This window comes from Argopecten irradians, chromosome 9 (genome assembly GCF_041381155.1).
Source record: "Argopecten irradians isolate NY chromosome 9, Ai_NY, whole genome shotgun sequence".
Classification (NCBI taxonomy): Eukaryota; Metazoa; Mollusca; class Bivalvia; order Pectinida; family Pectinidae; genus Argopecten; species Argopecten irradians.
In genome coordinates, this window is record NC_091142.1 from 23,469,607 (window position 1) to 23,490,987 (window position 21,381).

Genomic DNA, 21,381 nt, shown 5'->3' on the forward strand with positions numbered 1-21,381 from the left:
TAGCTTGCAAACTGGTTTGTTATATTTTATATAACAAATAAATGAAATCATCAAGATATGTAATTATTGTGTTATCTGGTATGCTCCAATAATATAATAAATATAGAAAACTAACAAGGGTAAATGAATAACATAAAACATTGAAAAGTGCTGCGGTTTGCCTATTTTTTAACATTTTCAGGCCAAAATTTAAGGGGTATTAGGAAGCAAATCGGTCATATTTTGAAACATAATGCGGTGAGGTATACTTTTTATTGGCTTTTCTGATTGCAAATAAGCTGATCTTCATGGAAATTCTAAAAAATCGCTTTTTCTTGAGATCATTTTTTTTAGGAAAAATAAAACATGACTATTTTGATGCAATTTTTCACTAAAATTGGGTCCGGATTTAATTTTAAAATAACGATATTTTGTTTTATTGTGCAAAACCCAGCTTATTGGATATAGTTATGAATTATATATCACCTACTGAAAGTATGAACATGTTTAAGGCATATTATTTATATGTTAAGGGATGTTACAGGGAGGAATATTATTTGTTAAAAAATCCTTAAAATCCGGAATTTTAAGTCATTAGTGCATATACATGTATTTAAGCAACCATGGAAGAAAAATTAACCCAGTGACATATGATTTTTATGCAGTTTTTGTGATCAGGGTATACCTAAAATCAAAATATCAAAAAATGAACAAAATCCTTGAGAGGAAACAGAAGGGATGGTCCACCGTAAAAACCTAAAATGCAAAATTTCTTTCTAATACTCCCAGCAACTTTAACTTTATCAATTATGTCCTATGAAATTATCTTATTCACTTATTATTTTTATTGCAAATGTATGCTAAATATGTATGTTGTTACGTGAAAACCTATCATTAATTTATTTTTTATTTTTCAGAGATGACACATTTTAGTAACAAGCATGTGACAGATCTGGAAAGGTTGATTGATGATTACACAGCAGAGTTACCTCCCTTAGAAAATTTTATCATCCCTGTAAGTAATTAAACTTATTAAAAAAAAAAAATTTTTTTTTCTGAAAGTGTAATTTAACAGATATCTGTAATGTGAATATACTTTACAAATTATCAGCAAAAGAAAACACAACACTCTTAGTAAAGGTTTTCTTCAGTGAATTTCCAAAATAGACAGATTATACACATACACTGTATTGTATAATTTTGCAAACATATTAATTAAGGTCAAGTAAGTAATAGTATAAAACCAATTATATTGAAGTTAAGGTTAAAAAAAAAACCTCAAATGTTTTTGTATAAATGTGAAAATATATTATATGTGTTAATTACAGTCTGGGGGCAAGTCTTCAGCTTCTCTCCATCTGGCAAGGACCATTTGTCGCAGAGCAGAAAGACAGTAAGCTATATATATACATGAGATTAATTTTCGATCTTTTAAAGATCATTGTCAACAATTCCCAATCAAAAATACTGACAATAATATGTAATATACAAAACTAATTTATTTTACAATCATTATGCAATACATTTGTAACTAATTTTAACTGCTGCTAATATATACTTTAAATTTAAAGGGACAAAATTTTGTGAGACTTATTCTGTTACATCACCATCAGCAAAATATTGCATGAATATTGTTCTGCATTCCTTATGAAGCATATAGCAAAAAATACTGACAAATTCCATGACATTGATAAGTATTTTTGTTGATACCTTTGGTATTCCAAATAGGATAGCAATACGATTAAATACGATTAAACAGGTACAATATGTAAATGTACACCGGACCAATACCCGAGCCTATATCATGTAAGTTAAACAATGCAATACATACTCATTGAGGAGTTGATGGAATTGTTTTTTAGACAAGAGCATGCGCCTTATAAGGTAAACACACTACTGTAAGAGTGATTTGAGTATATACATAGTTCTAGACAAAAGGCTGATCATGTAAATTATAATGATATATTGAATCACATTCAATTTTAGAAAAGCCTGTTACATTGTACATGCATTGTATTTAATGACTTTTGCATTGAATTGTAATTTGCTCCCTTTAATTATTGGAATATAACTGTTATTATAGAGTGACCCCTCTTGTACGGAGTGGTGAAATAAGTGGTGAACCCCTTCAATACCTAAACAGGTAAGTTTAAATAGAATATATATACGCTAAAATTCAATGAGATATGAATATGAATAGAATTCATTCAAATGTTATGAAAATTTAGAATATACACATGTATATTTACACTTGCTAGGCTTGGTCACTATACTCTAATACTAGCCGATTTTGTTTACCATAACTGCATGGTAACATTGAACTTTGAACTTGCGTATGAAAATGTTCTGTGCAACGTAAAAGGACTACTTTAAAAAAAAACAAAAAAACACATGGCTTTGTTTACATTTTGACGCAACATTACGTGTATATTGTTGTTTTTCATAGAATTTTGGAAAAATCTAAACAATATATACATGTTTTATATTTATATATGATTCAAACAATTTTTAAATTAACAATTGTATTAGGAAAAGGAAAAATATCCCGACCGGGCCAACGTGCTTTCATTTTTGTTAAAAATGATGGGTGTCAAATGTAAACATTACCCATGTGCCTATGTTCGTCCTACGATCGAGTCTTTGGGGTGGACGGGCGTGAGACCCTCTGATAGAGCTGAGGTCAGTTATAAACATATCCTCTTGTCTTTGTTCTTTGAGAATTTAATTATGTGTATTATAAAACAAGCACCGCTAGTAATCCACGTGTTGACAGTTACGCGTCACCACAAATACATACAAGTGAAGTTGTTCCATAGATGGCGATGGATCTAAGCGTAGATTATATAATCACATTGCTCCGAAGGATGTAATATCGTCAAGTCAGACGACAATCTCAAACAAATTTAGCTACTTGAACACTGGTGTTTTGACAACTTCGGAAAACTCCAGTGTGTAAGCGTGCGTCAGCCTCGCCTAGCTGCACAATAACGGTCACACCGAGTTCACACATGTGGCCGTGAACAAATACTTTATGTTATTACACTATATATGAACTTTAAGCAAAATTGAATACCTATTTAAAGTTCTGACCTGATTAAATAAAATTATCTCTGAAATTTACTTTGTTTGTCATGTTTATTTTACACTAAAATCAAGGATTTATAAGTGAGAAGGATTCGTGACTGTCTCTTTACATTACTTAACACCACGCGAGACGCCTATGAACCGGGAATAAAAACCGTTTTTTCTCAACAAATACTTGTCTTATCGAGTCAAACGAAACACCATTGTAAAGTTTATTAAATTTCACGACGTATATAACTTGCTTTAAAGACGGAATATTTAGAGGATATGTCTTAAATTTTCGTTAAAAATAATCGACAGCTCATGAAATGACGGCCCCGCTTCAGAAAGTAAGACGGTAACCCTCGCACCCGCAAGCTACATCAAAGGCTGCGCCGGCGGATATCAAAGGAAAATCAGTCATCGCCCAACGTCACGGTCAGTGCACAAACACAAAAGCGCCTGCCTTGAACTTCCCCAAAACCCAGTGTGACTTATCCTTCTCATATACGTCCTTGACTAAAATATTGATTTTTTTTTGTCGTCGCGGATGAATAATTCTACCTTACGTGAAGCGTCATCATTCGCTGTTCAATTGAGTAAGCTCCTCCCACTTTTGACCGACTTTTATTGAATAATTACGTCACTTTCAAATGACAATTTTATTGCATAAAATATTAATAAAAAGTCGTGTGAGTGTAAATATAGGGATTGGATTTCGTTTTTATGATAACCATGCTTGTATGGAGCAATTCCTCTAAGAATATAGCGCCCCCATAGAATATATTCTTAGAGGAATTGCTCCATACAAGCATGGTTAACATAAAAACGAAATCCAATCCCTATATAAATAATAGAAGTAAGTCTGATCACAGAAAGGGAATCAGACTATGTTTTATAACTTGTTTCTATACACAAGAGTTACAGTAATTAATACTGAGTTATCTCCCCTTATCCTTTTATAAACATCACTTTGTATATATGTTCGTACATATATACATGTATATGTTTCATGTTGTACCACCTATATAAGAAGGCTAAGACAGGTTATGCCTAACGTCCCATTGTATTGCCATTCACCATCTTTGTCAATAAAAAAAAAATATTTGGAAATTGAAATACTAGCTCCAACATCATACATGTACTGCATGCTGAGATAGAAAGACATTCTATTTGCATTTAAGTTTAAAAAAAAACAATACTTAGTGTTACAATCAAAGACTTAAATACCATGATATATCTTGATTTGAAAAAGCATATGCTATTAATAAAAGGCCTTTAAATAATTTCCATTTTTAATGTCTATTGTTCATAATATTAATGTTATCACTAGATTTGATCGCGATCAAAACACGGGATTTCCACCTGTGTAATGATATAAGTAATATTAGCGAACGGACGATTGCTTGAACGAACGGGCGATGTCACTCAATATTTATCAGAAAGCGTTTCTTACGAAAGTAGTCTGGTCCAACTGAAAAAACAGATTAAGGGGAATCCCCCTTTGGGCAGAAGATTTCATAGAGATGTAGCAGGGCTTGTAAATAGTTTGTGCTTTATGGGAGTATATATAGTGTCGTGGTCCTGTGCTACATGTAGCTGTAAGAGTGCGTGTGTATCTTGTACACGTAGAGCTGTCGTGCACAATATGTTATTGTATCGAGCGCCTGTGTTGTGTTCCGTCTTCGTATTGGTCGATCGTGCATGTATTGTTATAGTCGGGTATATAAATGGGTGTTGTATCCATTTCATTGCGGTGTACTGAAGGATTGAGTTCCTGAACCTAATAGGTTTTAAATAGAGGTGGGTAATAGGAAGCAGGAAGGGAGCATGTTTATAGGTATAGGGTGGTAGGGTTGTAAGTGGGGCATAGAGGGGTTGACGGGGGATATATTGTAAATATATGTGTTAGTCTCGTCGTTGTTGGGCCCTACGTCTTGTATAAAACATCGTGTAATATGTCATTATAAATAAATATTGTTACGTGTTAAAAGTATTTGTCTCGTTTTCCTTCACCGGCAAAAATCAAGCAAAACCCTACGAACCTGGGTTGAAACACACAGGTAGGGAGCCGGGTGTAGTTTGTAGTTATTAACAAACTGTGCCCGTCTCGCTCCTATTACAGAGAGGTGAATACTCGGGGTACATCAGTTAATGGTTAATGTGTGGTTCGGGCAATACATGTAGATGTAAAATTTGTAAAGAATTTCGATAACTTCATTTAACCTGAATAGTAGCAAACGTTAACACGGTCCTCTATAGGTTCTGTGATCTCAAAACGGCCGGGTAGTTTCTCAAATAGAACCGGTTGTGTTTGAACATCCGGTGTCACAGGTGACAGCTCTGCCACACACATAAAAGGTTTTTAAACCTGTCAGTTATTGGGTTTGTGCATTACTTTTGTTGTTTGTTTGTTCAAATGTACGTCCTATTAACAGCTAGGGTCACGTAAGGACGGCCTCCCATGTATGCGGTGTAGCTACACATGTACGTGCATTTACGCAAACATGTGTACATTGTTCATATATACGTGTACATGTAGAACTTAAAACATCCCGAAAAGTATTGAAAACTAAATGAAAAAAGACCTTCAAAACGGCCCGTGTGTATATATAAGATTGAGCCCAGGACAGAATTTTAACCCGGCCGCTGATTGGCTGGCTAATTCTGAATTTCAAAATTAAAAATGTTTTCTGACAGGTAATTATTCCTTGATAACCGTGATATAAATTTGGAAATTCAGATTGAGATTTAGGTTCAAAATATCAATTTTGATAATGAATAGGTATAAACACATTAGAATTTCAGGTTTTTTTAAAGTGCAAAAATTCTCCATTTCTTATAAAGATCTTGGACCAATGCAGAATAACTCGTACGAGTTTTAGTATTAGAGGATTATCTCCCTTTGGTGACATCATGTAATCTCAACTACTGTACAAAATCGCTGAAAGGACAATTGATGTTCTATACCTCCGCCATTTTGAATCATATGACATTGAAATTGGTCAATATATGTGTCTGAGAGCGTGCCCTTTCACATTCGATTTAAAACCTTTATCTTGAAATTTCTTAAATTACGGTAAAATTTACGTTAAAAAAGTGAACGAAACGCTATATTCGGAGGGCTGTATTTCCGCCATTTTCTAATTCGTGATTTTGAAATTATAACCCTGTACAGGCAATATGCCAATGTCTACATTCACATAAAATCAACACCCTAAATTAAATGAAAAAGGCTCTACGAGCTCACAAATTACGAAAAAAATAAGGAAATGGAACAAATTGACATATTTGAGGAGCTATATTTCCGCCATTTTTTTCTATATAACCCCTTTAAAATCCATAACTTTTGAAGACAAAAGTTTATACAACATAGGTATGAAAAATCAACATTAATCATACAGGTTTAAAGGCGCTAATACGTCTCGCGCAGGGACAAATATTAACTAAAATTTCGATTTTTGATGTCCTATATCTCCGCCATTTTGAATCTTATGACCTTGAAATTGGTCATTTTATGTGTCTTAGAGCATGCTCTTTCACATCCTATTCAAAACATTTCTCTTTGAAATTTCAAAAATTACGGTAAAATTTACGTTTAAAAAGTGAACGAAATGCCATATTCAGAGGGCTATATTTCCGCCATTTTCAAATTCATGACTTTGCAATTAAAAGTCTGTACAGAGAATGTGCCAATGTCTATATTTACAAACAATCAACACCTTACAATAAATGATAAAGGTGCTACGAGCTCAGAAATTACGGGACAAAAAATAAGGAAATGACACAAATTGCCATATTTTGGAGAGCTATATTTCCGCCATTTTTCTATATAACCCCTTGCAACTCATTTGTTTTCAAAACAAAAGTTCATACAACACAGGTACGAAAAATCAAGACTGTACATACAGGTTTAAAGGCGCTGAAACGTCTCGCGCAGGGACGAATATAAACTAAAATTTCGATTTTTGATGTCCTATATCTCCGCCATTTTGAATCTTATGACCTTGAAATTGGTCCATTTTATGTGTCTTAGAGCATGCTCTTTCACATCTAATTCAAAACAATTTTCTTTGAAAATTCATAAATAACGGTAAAATTTACTTTAAAAAAATGAACGAAACGCCATATTCGGAGGGCTACATTTCCGCCATTTTCAGTGCTTTGTCTTTGAAATTGAAACCCGATACAGATAATATGTTAAAGTCTACATTTACAAAAAATCAACACCCTACATTAAATTATGAAGGCGCTACGAGCACACAAATTACGTTGAAAAATAAGGAAATGGAACAAATTGCCATATTTGGAGAGCTATATTTCCGCCATTTTTCTATATAATCCCTTTAAAACCCATAACTTTTGAAGACAAAAGTTCATACAACAGCGGTATGAAAAATCAACACCGTACATACAGGTATTAAGGCGCTGAAACGTCTCGGGCAGGGGCAAATATAAACTAAAATTTCGATTTTTGATGTCCTATATCTCCGCCATTTTGGATCATATGACCTTGAATTTGGTCATTTTATGTGCCTGAGAACATGCTCTTTCATATGCGCCCTTCGAAACATTTCTATGGTAAAGTTCATTTTTGACCTTTGTTTGACCTCATTTGACCCCCTAGTGAACTCGTGACCTTGACATAATTTCTGATAACATGTAATGAGAAAAAAACGTGAATTATCGTGATCTACATGGAGAATGAAACGTACATGTTGTGTAGCGTACGGTTATGAAATTATGAGCGTTTAAAGTTCGTTCGAAAAAAGCAGTTTTTTTACGTCTGTGACCTTGACCTTGAACGTTATCCTCCAAAATCGAGAGTACATTTTAAGAACTCATGTACGTACATAACGTCTCCAAATTTCAGCGCTCTACACCTCTTATTTATTACGAAGATGTCGTTTAAAGATTTAAAGCTTTTTGAACCCTGTGACCTTGAATGAATGTCAAGGTCAATAAAACAGCATAAGTTCTGTAGACATTCGTCCATGCTATGTCTATACAAAAAATCAAGCATGTGTGTTAAGTATTAAAGGCGCTGAAACCTTAAAAATTTTTGGCGGGAAAACGCCAAAATAGCCTTTTTTCAAAGGCCTATATCTCCGCCATTTTGGATCACATGACCTTAAAACTTGTCATTATATATATTTCTGAGGGCATGCCCTTTCATATCCAACTTTCAAAACTTTTCTGTGTTGAATTTCGTTTTTGACCTTTGTTTGACCCCGTAGCGAACTCTTGACCTTGACATAATCTCTGATAACATGGCATGGGAAAAGCACGCGCAATGTCAAGATCTATCTGAATAACAAAACGTGAACGATGTACACCGTACGGTAATGAAGTTATGAGCGCTTAAACTTCGTTCCAAAAAAATTGTTTTTTACGTCTATGACCTTGACCTTGAACATTTTTGTAAAAAATCGAACGTACATTTCAAGATCTTATGTACATTCATAACGTGTCCAAAGTTGAGCGTCGTACCTTATTTCGTTCCTGAGATATCCTGCGAACAAGATTTGTGGAAATAAGAATAAAAAAGAAAAATAAAGAATAATAATAATAAGAAGAAACTAGATTTGATCGCGATCAAAACACGGGATTTCCACCTATGTGATGATAAAGTAATGTTAGCGAACAGACGATTGCTTGAACGAACGAACGATCTCACTCAATATTAATCAGAAAGCGTTTCTTACGAAAGTAGTCTGGTTCAACCGAAAAACAGATTTAGGGGAATCCCCCTTTGGGCAGAAGATTTCATAGAGAGGTGAATATATAGGAGCCTGCTGATTGGATATATTCAGGGTACACCAGTTAATGGTTTATGTGTGGGTCGGACAATACATGTAGATGTAAAATTTGTAAAGAATTTTGATAACTTCATTTAACCTGAATAGTAGCAAACGTTAACACGGTCCTCTATGGGAATTTATTTGGTTCTGTGATATCAAAACGGCCGGGTAGTTTCTCAAAATAGCACCGGTTGTGTTTGAACATCCGGTGTCACAGATGACGGCTCTGCCACACACATAAAAGGTTTTTAAACCTGTCAGTTATTGGGTTTGTGCATTACTTTTATTGTTTGTTTGTTCAAATGTACGTCCTATTAACAGCTAGGGTCACGTAAGGACGGCTTCCCATGTATGCGGTGTAGTTACACATGTACGTGTATTTACGCAAAACACGTGTACATTGTTCATATATACGTGTATATGTAGTGTGATAGAACGGGTTTCTATAGTTGTATTGTTGTAAAAATTTATTTCTACAGTACTGTAAATTTTTGCTTTAAATATAGCAAAACTCCGAAAGTCTTCACTTGGCGGCCTACGTGCTTTATATTTTTGTTAAAAATGTATGGGTGTAAATGTAAAATTACCATGTGCCTAATGTTCGTCATAGTCTCCGTGTCTTCTGGCGGTGGACGGGCGTGTGAGCCATCTGATAGAGAGAGGTCAGTAATATACATATCTACTTGTCTTATGTTTCTTTGGAGAATTTAATTATGTGTATTAAAACAAGCACGCTTAGATAATCCTAGTGTTGACAGTTACGCGATCACACATATACATACAAGTGAAGTGTGTTCACACAGATGGACGATGGATTCTATCCCCAGATTTTATAACATATACAGCTGCATAAGAAGGATATACCATATCGTCAAGTACAGACGACTAATCTCAATAATATACCATTTAGCCACAGTTGATAACTGTGTTTTCGAAAACTTCGGGATACCATACCTGGGTATAAAAACGTGCGTTGCTCGCATGCTACATACCAAGTAAAGCAACACAAAAATATCACACATGTGGCCAAGTAAAACAACACACAATATTTATTACCCAATCGGCCAAGCTAACAACAACACAGCGCGCTATAGCACTCTCTCGCAAGCTCTGCATCAAACGCTCACACGACGTTCTGACCTGAATACAAGTATAAGCATCTCTGAAAATTACTTATACCCATGTGTTTATTTTACAGCTAACACAAGGATATACACATTACAAGGATATCGTGGACAAACACTGTAAATTTACTTAACCACTTACGCGAGACGCCTAAAGCAACACGGGAATATACCATACAACCGTTTTAAAACAACACCAACATACTATACTCATACCAAAGTAAAACAAACACCATTGTAAAGTTATACCATACCAAGTAAAACAACACGTTAAATACCATACAAGTTAAACACACAAATATATAGAGGTTACCCAGTCAAAACAACACAAAAATATACCCTTCGAATACCAAGTAAACAATACAACGATATACCATTACCAAGTAAATGACGGCCCAACATCTACCATACCAAGTAAAGACGGTTACACCTAATATACCATACCAAGTAAAAACACATAGGCTAATATACGGCGGATATCAAAGGCAAAATCAACGTCAAAATATACCATACGTCAGGGTCAGTGCACACTCTCTCACTCACAAAAGCGCCTGCCTTGAACTTCCCAAAACCAGGTGTAAACTTAATCCTTTACTCATATACCATTCACTTAGATAAAAAATATTGATTTTTTTTTGTCGTAAAGCGGGATCGGAATAAGTTTACATACCTTACGTGAAGCAGAACGTCAAATCATACGCTAGACTCAATAGAGTAAGCTCCTCCCACTATTTGACCAACTTTCATTGAATAATTACCGTACCACTTTCAAATGACACCCCAATTTTATTGCCCCCTCCATACAAATATTAAATTAAAAAGTCGCGTGTGAGTGTAAATTATAGGGATTGTATTTCGTTTTTTTATGACGTTACCCATGCATGTATGGGGCTATGACCTCTAAGCCAATGATAAAGCGCCCCCATAGTATTATAGCTTTAGAGGAAGCGCTCCATACAAGCATGGTAACATAAAATTACGAAATCCAATCCTATATAAATAATAGTCAAGTAAGTCGCAATCACAGTAAATTCGGACATTCAGACTAAGTTTTACTAACTTGTCTTTCTATACACAAGAGTTACAGGTAAAATTAATACAATGATTATATGTCCCCTTATCCTTTACCGGCAGTAAACATCACTTTGTATACCATGTTCGTACAAACAAAACATGTATATGTTTTCATGTTTGTTACACATGTTGTATTATTCGCTGTCGCTCCCTACCAGTAAGCTAAATAGAGTCTACAGACTGATTTATCGCAGATCAACGTCCCCATCGGGTTTGCCATTCACACCATCTTTGTAATTCATAAAAAAAAAATATTTGGAAATTGACGATACGATCTCTCATTTCATCCATAGCGTTTCATGTACTTGCATGCTGAGACTTCGCCAGAAAAGACATATTTATTTGCATTTAAGTTTAAAAAAAAACAATACGTAGTGATACAATCAAAGACTTAAATACCATGATATATCTTTGACGTTTGAAAAAAGCATATGCTATAAACTAAAAGGCCTTAAAAAAATTCCATTTTTAATGTCTATTGTTCAAAATTTAAGTTATCACAAGATTTGATCGCGATCAAGAACACGGGATTTCCACCTGTGTAATGATATAAGTAATATTAGCGAACGGACGATTGCTTGAACGAACGGGCGATCTCACTCAATATTATTCAGAAAGCGTTTCTTACGAAAGTAGTCTGGTCCAACTGAAAAAACAGATTAAGGGGAATCCCCCTTTGGGCAGAAGATTTCATAGAGATGGTAGCAGGGCTTGTAAATAGTTTGTGCTTTATGGGAGGGTATATATATAGTGTCGTGGTCCTGTGCTACATGTAGATGTAAGAGTGCCGTGTGTATCTTGTAAACGTAGAGCTGTCGTGCACAATATGTTATTGTATCGAGTAGCGCCTGTGTTGTGTTCCGTCTTCGTATTGGTCGATCGTGCATGTATTGTTATAGTCGGGTATATAAATGGTGTGTTGTATCCATTTCATTGCGGTTGTACTGAAGGATTGAGTTCCTGAACCTAATAGGTTTTAAATAGAGGTGGGTAATAGGAAGCAGGAAGGTGAGCATGTTTATAGGTATGGGGTGGGTAGGGTTGTAAGTGGGGCATAGAGGGCGTTGACGGGGGATATATTGTAAATATATGTGTTAGTCTCGTCGTTTGTTACGGGCCCTACGTGCTTGTATAAAAATGTGTAATATGTCATTTTAAATTAAATTTTGTTAACGTGTTAAAAGTATTTGTCTAGTTTTCCTTCTCGCAAAAATCAAGCAAACCCTTACGAACTGGGTTGAAAACACACAGGTAGGGAGCCGGGTGTAGGTTGTAGTTATTAACAAAACTGTGCCCAGTTCGCTCCTCCTATTACAGAGAGGTGATATACTCGGGTTACATCAGTTAATGTTATAATGTGTGGTTCGGACAATACATGTAGATGTGAAATTCTGTATAAAGAATTTTCGAATAAACTTCATGTTTAACTGAATAGTATAGCAAAACGTTAATCACGGTCATCTCTGGGAATTTATTTTGGTTCTGTGATCTCAAAACGGGAAACCCGGGTAGTTTCTCAAATAGCATCCGGTTGTGTTTGAAACATCCGGTGTTTATGTGGTTGGTCACAGGTGACGGCTCTGCCACACACTTAAATGGTTTTTAAACTGTCAGTTTTTGTGTTTGGTGCTTTACTTTTGGTTGTTTGTATGTTCTAAATTGTTACAGTCCTTCCTTTATAACAGCTAGGGTTCACGTAAGGAAGGACGGCCCTCCCTTGTATTGCGGTGGATAGCTACACCATTACGTGCATTTACGCAAAAAACACGTGTTACATTGTTCATATATTACGTGTTACACTGTTAGTACTTAAAAATCTTCGAATAAGTATTCTAAACTTAAATGAAAAAAGGACTTCAAAACGGGACGTGTGTATATATATGATTACAAAGCCAGGACGCAAGAATTTTAACCAGGCAGCTGATTGGATTTGTTTGCTAATTTGAATTTCAAAAAATTAAAATATGCTATTTCTGACAGGTAAATTATTACTCTTGACTAACCGCTGCATATAAATTTGGAAATTCAGATTGAGATTTAGGTTCAAAAATATCAATTTTGATAATGAATAGGTAAACACATTAGAATTTCAGGTTTTTTTAAAGTGCAAAATTACTCCATTTCTTATAAAGATCTTGGACCAATGCGTATAATAACTCGTAACGAGTTTTTAGTATTAGGGGGATTATCTCCCTTTGGGTGGACTTTCATGTAATACTCAACTTATGTACAAAACACGTATCGTTGTTATAAAGGACAATTGATGTATGCACTACAAAATTATACTAGTCCGTACGTCATGAGTTAATCATTATGACATTGACAATTGGTCTGAAATACAATACTAAAAGAACACACCATTTCTTAACTTCGATTTCAGAAATATATAACTCTTAGCCCTTTCTACTCGATTTAAAAACCTACAATACTCGGAATTACATGTATCCAATACATGTTTATTCCGTATATTACTTTCATATTTTAAAAATATCTAATTATAATAATCACATTCAAACCATTTTCTACTGGGAGAATAGAATAAATGCTTTATTTGAACCAAGATAAAGAACAAATTCTAGAAACAACGAAAAAAGTCAAGAACGGACTTAACAAATATTAATGTATTTCTCGACCGGGGGAAAACGAAAACGTCAACATGCAGCAGGGACCGAAATTCAAATTATCCCGACATACAAATAAGAGATATATCAAATACGTTAAACTGCCCACATGATTAATCATACAATCTTCGTCACTGTCCTACGAGCTCACATGTCCTGTACGTCATAATAGTAGGAAAATGAACACTAATAACGGTGTACACAAAATTATACGTACGTACATACAAATATAGACAAACGCAGCGCTCGCGGAGAATATATACGATATATTACAGCACGCGACAGTAAAACACGGCTCGGCAGAAGAACATTACTAATATTATTATTCACTGCTAATTATTATAATTTGCAAACTATGCAAACTTCTTTCAAGATACACTTTTTATACAACATTTTATTTATTACATAAATTCACATAATATAACCCTACTACATCATACAGGTTTAAAGGCGCTGGATACGTCTCGCGCAGGGACAAAATTATAACTAAACATTTCGATTTTTGATGTCCAATATCTCAGCCATTTTGAATTTTATGACCTTGAATTTGGTCATTTTATGTGTCTTAGGAGCATGCTCCCTTTCTCATCCTATTCAAAACATTTTCTCTTTGAAATTTCAAAAAATTACGGTAAAAAATTTACGTTAAAAATGTGAACGAAATGCCATATTCAGAGGCGACTATATTTCCCGCCATTTTCAAATTCATTGACTTTGAAATTAAAACTCCTGTACAGAGAATGTGCCAATGTCTATATTTACCAAACAATCAAACACCTACAATAAATGATAAAGGTGCTACGAGCTCAGAAAAATTACGGGACAAAAATAAGGAAAAATGACACAAATTGCCATATTTGGAGAGTATATTTCCGCCATTTTTCTATATAACCCCTTGCAACTCATTTGTTTTCAAAAACAAAAGTTTCATACAACACAGGTACGAAAAAATCAAGGACTGTACATAACAGGTTTAAAAGGAGCATGAAACGTCTCGCGCAAGGGACGAATATAAACTAAAATTTCGATTTTCGACTGTCCTATATTCTCCGCCATTTTGAATCTTATGACTGTGTGAAATTGGGTTATTTAATGTGTCTTAGAGCATGTGCTCTTCTCACATCTAATTCAAAACAATTTTCTTTGAAAAATTCATAAATGAACGGTAACAATTTACTTTAAAAAATTGAACGAAACGCCATCCCCCCCCCCCCCCCCATATTCGGAGGGCTACATTTCCGCCATTTTCAGTGCTTCATGTCTTTGAAATTAGAAACCCGATACAGATTAATATGATTAAAGCTTACATTTACAAAAAATCAACACCCTACGCATTAAATTATGGAAGGCGCTACCACGAGTACACACAAATTACGTGACAAAAATAACGGAAATGGAACAAATTGCCATAATTTGGAGAGAGCTATATTTCCGCCATTTTTTCATTATATAATCCCTTTAAAACCTCATAACTTTTGAAGACAAAAGTTCAATACAACAGCGGTATGAAAAATCAAACACCGTACATTACAGGTATCTAGAAGGCGCACTGAAACGTCTCGGGCAGGGGCAAAAATATAAACTAAAATTTCGATTTTTGATGTCCTATATCTCCGCCATTTTGGATCATTATGACCTTGAATTTGGTCATTTTATGTGCCTGAGAACATGCTCTTTCATATGCGCCCTTCGAAACATTTCTATGGTAAAGTTTCATTTTTGACCTTTGTTTGACCTCATTTGACCCCCTAGTGAACTCGTGACCTTGACATAATTTCTGATAACATGTCGCATGAGAAAAAAACGTGAAATATCGTGATCTACATGGAGAATGAAAACGTACATGTTGTGTAGCGTACGGTTATGAAATTATGAGCGTTTAAAGTTCGTTCGAAAAAAGCAGTGTAGTTTTTTACGTCTGTGACCTTGACCTTGAACGTCTATCCTCCAAAATCGAGAATTACATTTTAAGAACTCATGTACGTACATAACGTCTCCAAATTTCAGCGCTCTACACCTCCTTATTTATTACGAAGATGTCGTTTAAAGATTTAAAGCTTTTTGAACCTGTGAGCCTTGAATGAATGTCAAGGTCAATAAAACAGCGCATAGTTCTGTAGACATTCGTCCATTGCTATGTCTATACACAAAAATTCAAGCATGTGTGTTTACGTATTAAAGGCGCTGAAAACCTTAAATATTTTTGGCGGGGGAAAACGCCAAAATAAGCCTTTTTTCAAGGCCTATACCTCGCCATTTATGATCTACATGACCATAATAAAAATTGTCATTATTTATTTCTGAGGGCATGACCTTCTTCATATCTTCAACTTTCAAAATTTTTCTGTGGGTAAATTCGTTTGTTTTTGACCTTTGTTTGACCCCGTAGTCGAACTCTTGACCTTGGACATATATCTCTGATAACATGGCATGGGAAAAGCACACGCACAATGTCACGATCTGCCTGAATAACAAAACGTGAACGATATACAAGGTACGGTATTGAAGTTATGAGCGCTTTAAACTTTCGTTCCACAAAAATTTGTTTATTTTACCGTCTTATGTCCTTGACTTGAACCATCTTTTGTAAAAAATCGAACGAACCCATACATTTCCAAGCATCTCATGTACATTACATAAACGTTGTCCCAAAGTTGAGCGTCGTACCTTTATTCCGTTCCTGTGAGATATCCTGCTAACAGATTGTGGAAATAAGAAAAAAAAGAAAAATAAAGAATAATAATAATAAGAAACTAGATTTGATCGCGATCAAAACACGGGATTTCCACCTATGTAATGATATATAAGTAATGTTCAGCGAAACAGACGAATTGTTTGAACGAAACGAAAAATCTCACTCAATATTAATCAGGAAAGCCGTTTCTTAACGAAAGTAGTCTGGTTCCAACACGAAAAACCAGATTTAGGGGGATTTTTTTTTTCCCCTTTTGGGGCACAAGGATTTCATAGAGAGGTGAATATATAGGAGCTGCTGATTAGAGATATATTCGGGCTAACCAGTTAATGGTATGTGTGGGTCGGACCAATACATGTAGATGTAAATTGGTAAAGGAATTTTGATAACTTCAATTAACCTGAATAGTAGCAAACGTTAATACCGGTCCTTCTATGGGAATTTATTGGGTGTCTGTGATATTCAAACGTGCCCGGGCCCGGATAGTTCTCATCAATATAGACAAACCGGTTGTGTGTTGAACATCCGGTGTCCACAAGATGACGGCTCTGCCAACACACATAAAAAGCTTTTTAAAACCTGTCAGTTATTGGGTTTGTGCATTACTTTTTATTGTTTGTTTGTTAAAATGATACGTCCTATTAACAGCTAGGTGTCACGTAAGGACGGACCTGTCCATGTTATGCGGTGTAGTTACACATGTACGTGTATTTACGCTAAAACACGTGTACATTGTTCAATTTATACGTTTATATGTAGTGTGATAGAAACGGGTTTCTATTCATTGTTGCATTTATTTCTACAGTATGTATATTTGTTATTGCACTCTTCTAAGTCCTTCACTTCAGTGATCTGTTTATGTATATTTGACCCAAATTCAGGGGAAACACTCCGTGAGAACAGGTTTTATCTAGGGTGTGTTTGCTGTTTAGCAGTCACATTCATCAACCTAGTTGTCCTCATGATCATCCCGATGATGACCGCTGGCCGGGAGTACACGTGTGGTACACTTGGGAGGTGTTTATCAGTCAGTTGAGTCTTGTCTGTTTTAAGCGGAAGTTATATTTAGTGTGTAGGTGGGTTGTTGTAGCAGCGGTTTTCACCTAAATATGGTGCTCTGTCCGGACATCCGGACATTGACCAATCAGGTGGTCACTTTGGGGTACTGGGTTGATGAGTTGTTATAAAAGGGGGCTGCTTCTAAGGAAGCTTTGGTCTTGACTTAGGGAATAGGTAGGGAGCAGAGCTAGTTGGCTCCGTAGGGTGTTAGGCTTTGTTTAGGGAACGTGGTAAATCACACAGGACTGAGCTAATTAGGCCTAAAGTTTGGCTATTAGTTAATTTTGGTTACATTTGTAAACTGCTTCGGCACTTTCTTTATCTCTTATTTGTTATCTGTCTTAACGGGCACTATTGTGAAGTCTTCTATTGTAATACTTAATCTAACCCCATTTGGGGGTCTTTTATATAATAATTTAGTTATTTGTTACCTGTATTTACCTAGTTGAGTTATGTGGAATCTATTAGTTGTCAGTGGCTTCCGCTACATTCCTAGAGATCGAAACCTGTTGAGATACAGGCCTGTAACTGTGGAGGAACCGGATCCGTTGTATTACTAAAAAATTACTATACGCGATCACGATTTCGGGGACTGTATACATATAATCGGGAGATATACAGTCGGATCGCCCCTCTGGGTCTCTTGTGGAAAACCCTCCCTATTACAGTAGCACTTAAAACATCCCGGAAAAGTATTGAAAACCTAGATGTAAAAATACATTCGAAAGGCTCTTGTGTATCGAAGATTGAAGCCCGAGGACAGAATTTTAACCCAGCTGCTGATTGGATTGTTTGATTCTGAATTTCAAAATCAAAAAATGTTATTCTGACAGGTAATTATTCCTTGATAACCGTGATATAAATTTGGAAATTCAGATTGAGATTTAGGTTCAAAATATCAACTTTTTGATAATGAATAGGTAAACGCATTAGAATTTCAGGTTTTTTTTAAAGTGCAAAAATTCTCCATTTCTTATAAAGATCTTGGACCAATGCAGAATAACTCGTACGAGTTTTAGTATTAGAGGATTATCTCCCTTTGGTGACATATGCTAATCTCAACTAATGTACAAACGTATGGATGTATCAATGTAATTGATGTATGCACTACAAAGTATACTAGCTCCGTACGTCATGAGTACGACCATGCAATCACAACAGATTGAACTACAATATAAAAGAACACACAATTCTTACTTCATTTCAGAAAATATATAACTAGACATTTTACCACTTTTACAATTACAATATCGGTACATGTATACCCGAATACCATGTTTATCCGTTATATTTCATATTTTAAAAAAATCTTGATCTTTAACATCCAATCTTCAAAACATTTTCATACTTTGAATAATTTTAACCATAAAGAACAAATACCCTAAAATTTGAAACGTTAAAAAATGAACGATCGACCGGGGAAAACCATATCCAACCGCCAAGCACAGGGTCTATATTTCCGCCATTTTCAAAATTCATATCTATTGAATCGTTAAAAAACCTGATACAGACAATATGTCCGTTAAAGTCACATGTCCTACATTTACAAAAATTCAAACAACAGTGAACATATGAGAGGATAACAAAGCGCGGCTACGACGTTCCTCACATATGAATAACGCAGCGCTCGATAAAAAAAATAAGCAAAATGAAACAAAATTGCACATAAGCTGCAGATACATACTAATATTATTTATTCACTGCAAATTATATATTTGCAAATATTGAAAATCTTTCAAATACACTTTTATACCACTTTTATTTATTACATAAATTCACATAAAATATGACCCTTTACAAGGTTTAAAGGCGCTGATACGTCTCGCGCAGGGACAAATATAAACTAAAATTTCGATTTTTGATGTCCAATATCTCCGCCATTTTGAATCTTATGACCTTGAAATTGGTCATTTTATGTGTCTTAGAGCATGCTCTTTCTCATCCTATTCAAAACATTTCTCTTTGAAATTTCAAAAATTACGGTAAAATTTACGTTAAAAAGTGAACGAAATGCCATATTCAGAGGGCTATATTTCCGCCATTTTCAAATTCATGACTTTGAAATTAAAACTCTGTACAGAGAATGTGCCAATGTCTATATTTACAAACAATCAACACCTTAAATAAATGATAAAGGTGCTACGAGCTCAGAAATTACGGGACAAAAATAAGAAAATGACACAAATTGCCATATTTGGAGAGCTATATTTCCGCCATTTTTCTATATAACCCCTTGCAACTCATTTGTTTTCAAAACAAAAGTTCATACAACACAGGTATGAAAAATCAACACTGTACATACAGGTTTAAAGGCGCTGAAACGTCTCGTGCAAGGACAAATATAAACTAAAATTTCGATTTTCGATGTCCTATATCTCCGCCATTTTGAATCATATGACCTTGAAATTGGTCATTTTATGTGTCTTAGAGCATGCTCTTTCACATCTAATTCAAAACAATTTTCTTTGAAAATTCATAAATAACGGTAAAATTTACTTTAAAAAAATGAACGAAACGCCATATTCGGAGGGCTACATTTCCGCCATTTTCAGTGCTTTGTCTTTGAAATTGAAACCCGATACAGATAATATGTTAAAGTCTACATTTACAAAAAATCAACACCCTACATTAAATTATGAAGGCGCTACGAGCACACAAATTACGTTGAAAAATAAGGAAAATGGAACAAATTGCCATATTTGGAGAGCTATATTTCCGCCATTTTTCTATATAATCCCTTTAAAACCCATAACTTTTGAAGACAAAAGTTCATACAACAGCGTATGAAAAATCAACACCGTACATACAGGTATTAAGGCGCTGAAAACGTCTCGGGCAGGGGCAAATATAAACTAAAATTTCGATTTTTGATGTCCTATATCTCCGCCATTTTGGATCATATGACCTTGAATTTGGTCATTTTATGTGCCTGAGAACATGCTCTTTCATATGCGCCCTTCGAAACATTTCTATGGTAAAGTTCATTTTTGACCTTTGTTTGACCTCATTTGACCCCCTAGTGAACTCGTGACCTTGACATAATTTCTGATAACATGTAATGAGAAAAAAACGTGAATTATCGTGATCTACATGGAGAATGAAACGTACATGTTGTGTAGCGTACGGTTATGAAATTATGAGCGTTTAAAGTTCGTTCGAAAAAAGCAGTTTTTTACGTCTGTGACCTTGACCTTGAACGTTATCCTCCAAAATCGAGAGTACATTTTAAGAACTCATGTACGTACATAACGTCTCCAAATTTCAGCGCTCTACACCTCTTATTTATTACGAAGATGTCGTTTAAAGATTTAAAGCTTTTTGAACCCTGTGACCTTGAATGAATGTCAAGGTCAATAAAACAGCATAAGTTCTGTAGACATTCGTCCATGCTATGTCTATACAAAAAATCAAGCATGTGTGTTAAGTATTAAAGGCGCTGAAACCTTAAAAAATTTTTGGCGGGAAAACGCCAAAATAGCCTTTTTTCAAAGGCCTATATCTCCGCCATTTTGGATTCATGACCTTAAAACTTGTCATTATATATATTTCTGAGGGCATGCCCTTTCATATCCAACTTTCAAAACTTTTCTGTGGTGAATTTCGTTTTTGACCTTTGTTTGACCCCGTAGCGAACTCTTGACCTTGACATAATCTCTGATAACATGGCATGGGAAAAGCACGCGCAATGTCAAGATCTATCTGAATAACAAAACGTGAACGATGTACACCGTACGGTAATGAAGTTATGAGCGCTTAAACTTCGTTCCAAAAAAATTGTTTTTTACGTCTATGACCTTGACCTTGAACATTTTTGTAAAAAATCGAACGTACATTTCAAGATCTTATGTACATTCATAACGTGTCCAAAGTTGAGCGTCGTACCTTATTTCGTTCCTGAGATATCCTGCGAACAAGATTTGTGGAAATAAGAATAAAAAAGAAAAATAAAGAATAATAATAATAAG

The 21,381-nt window shown here is 35.0% G+C and overlaps 1 protein-coding gene across 1 annotated transcript in view; it reads left to right on the forward strand.

The window, feature by feature from the left end:
* The window catches only part of LOC138331823 (corrinoid adenosyltransferase MMAB-like), a 41,569-nt gene that overhangs the window by 4,954 nt on the left and 15,234 nt on the right, over positions 1–21,381 (forward strand). Inside the window, exons 6-8 of the mRNA XM_069279635.1 lie at positions 897–994; positions 1,308–1,372; positions 2,063–2,122. Of these exons, the coding sequence (XP_069135736.1) occupies positions 897–994; positions 1,308–1,372; positions 2,063–2,122 (223 nt within the window). The remainder of the gene's footprint in view (positions 1–896; positions 995–1,307; positions 1,373–2,062; positions 2,123–21,381) is intronic.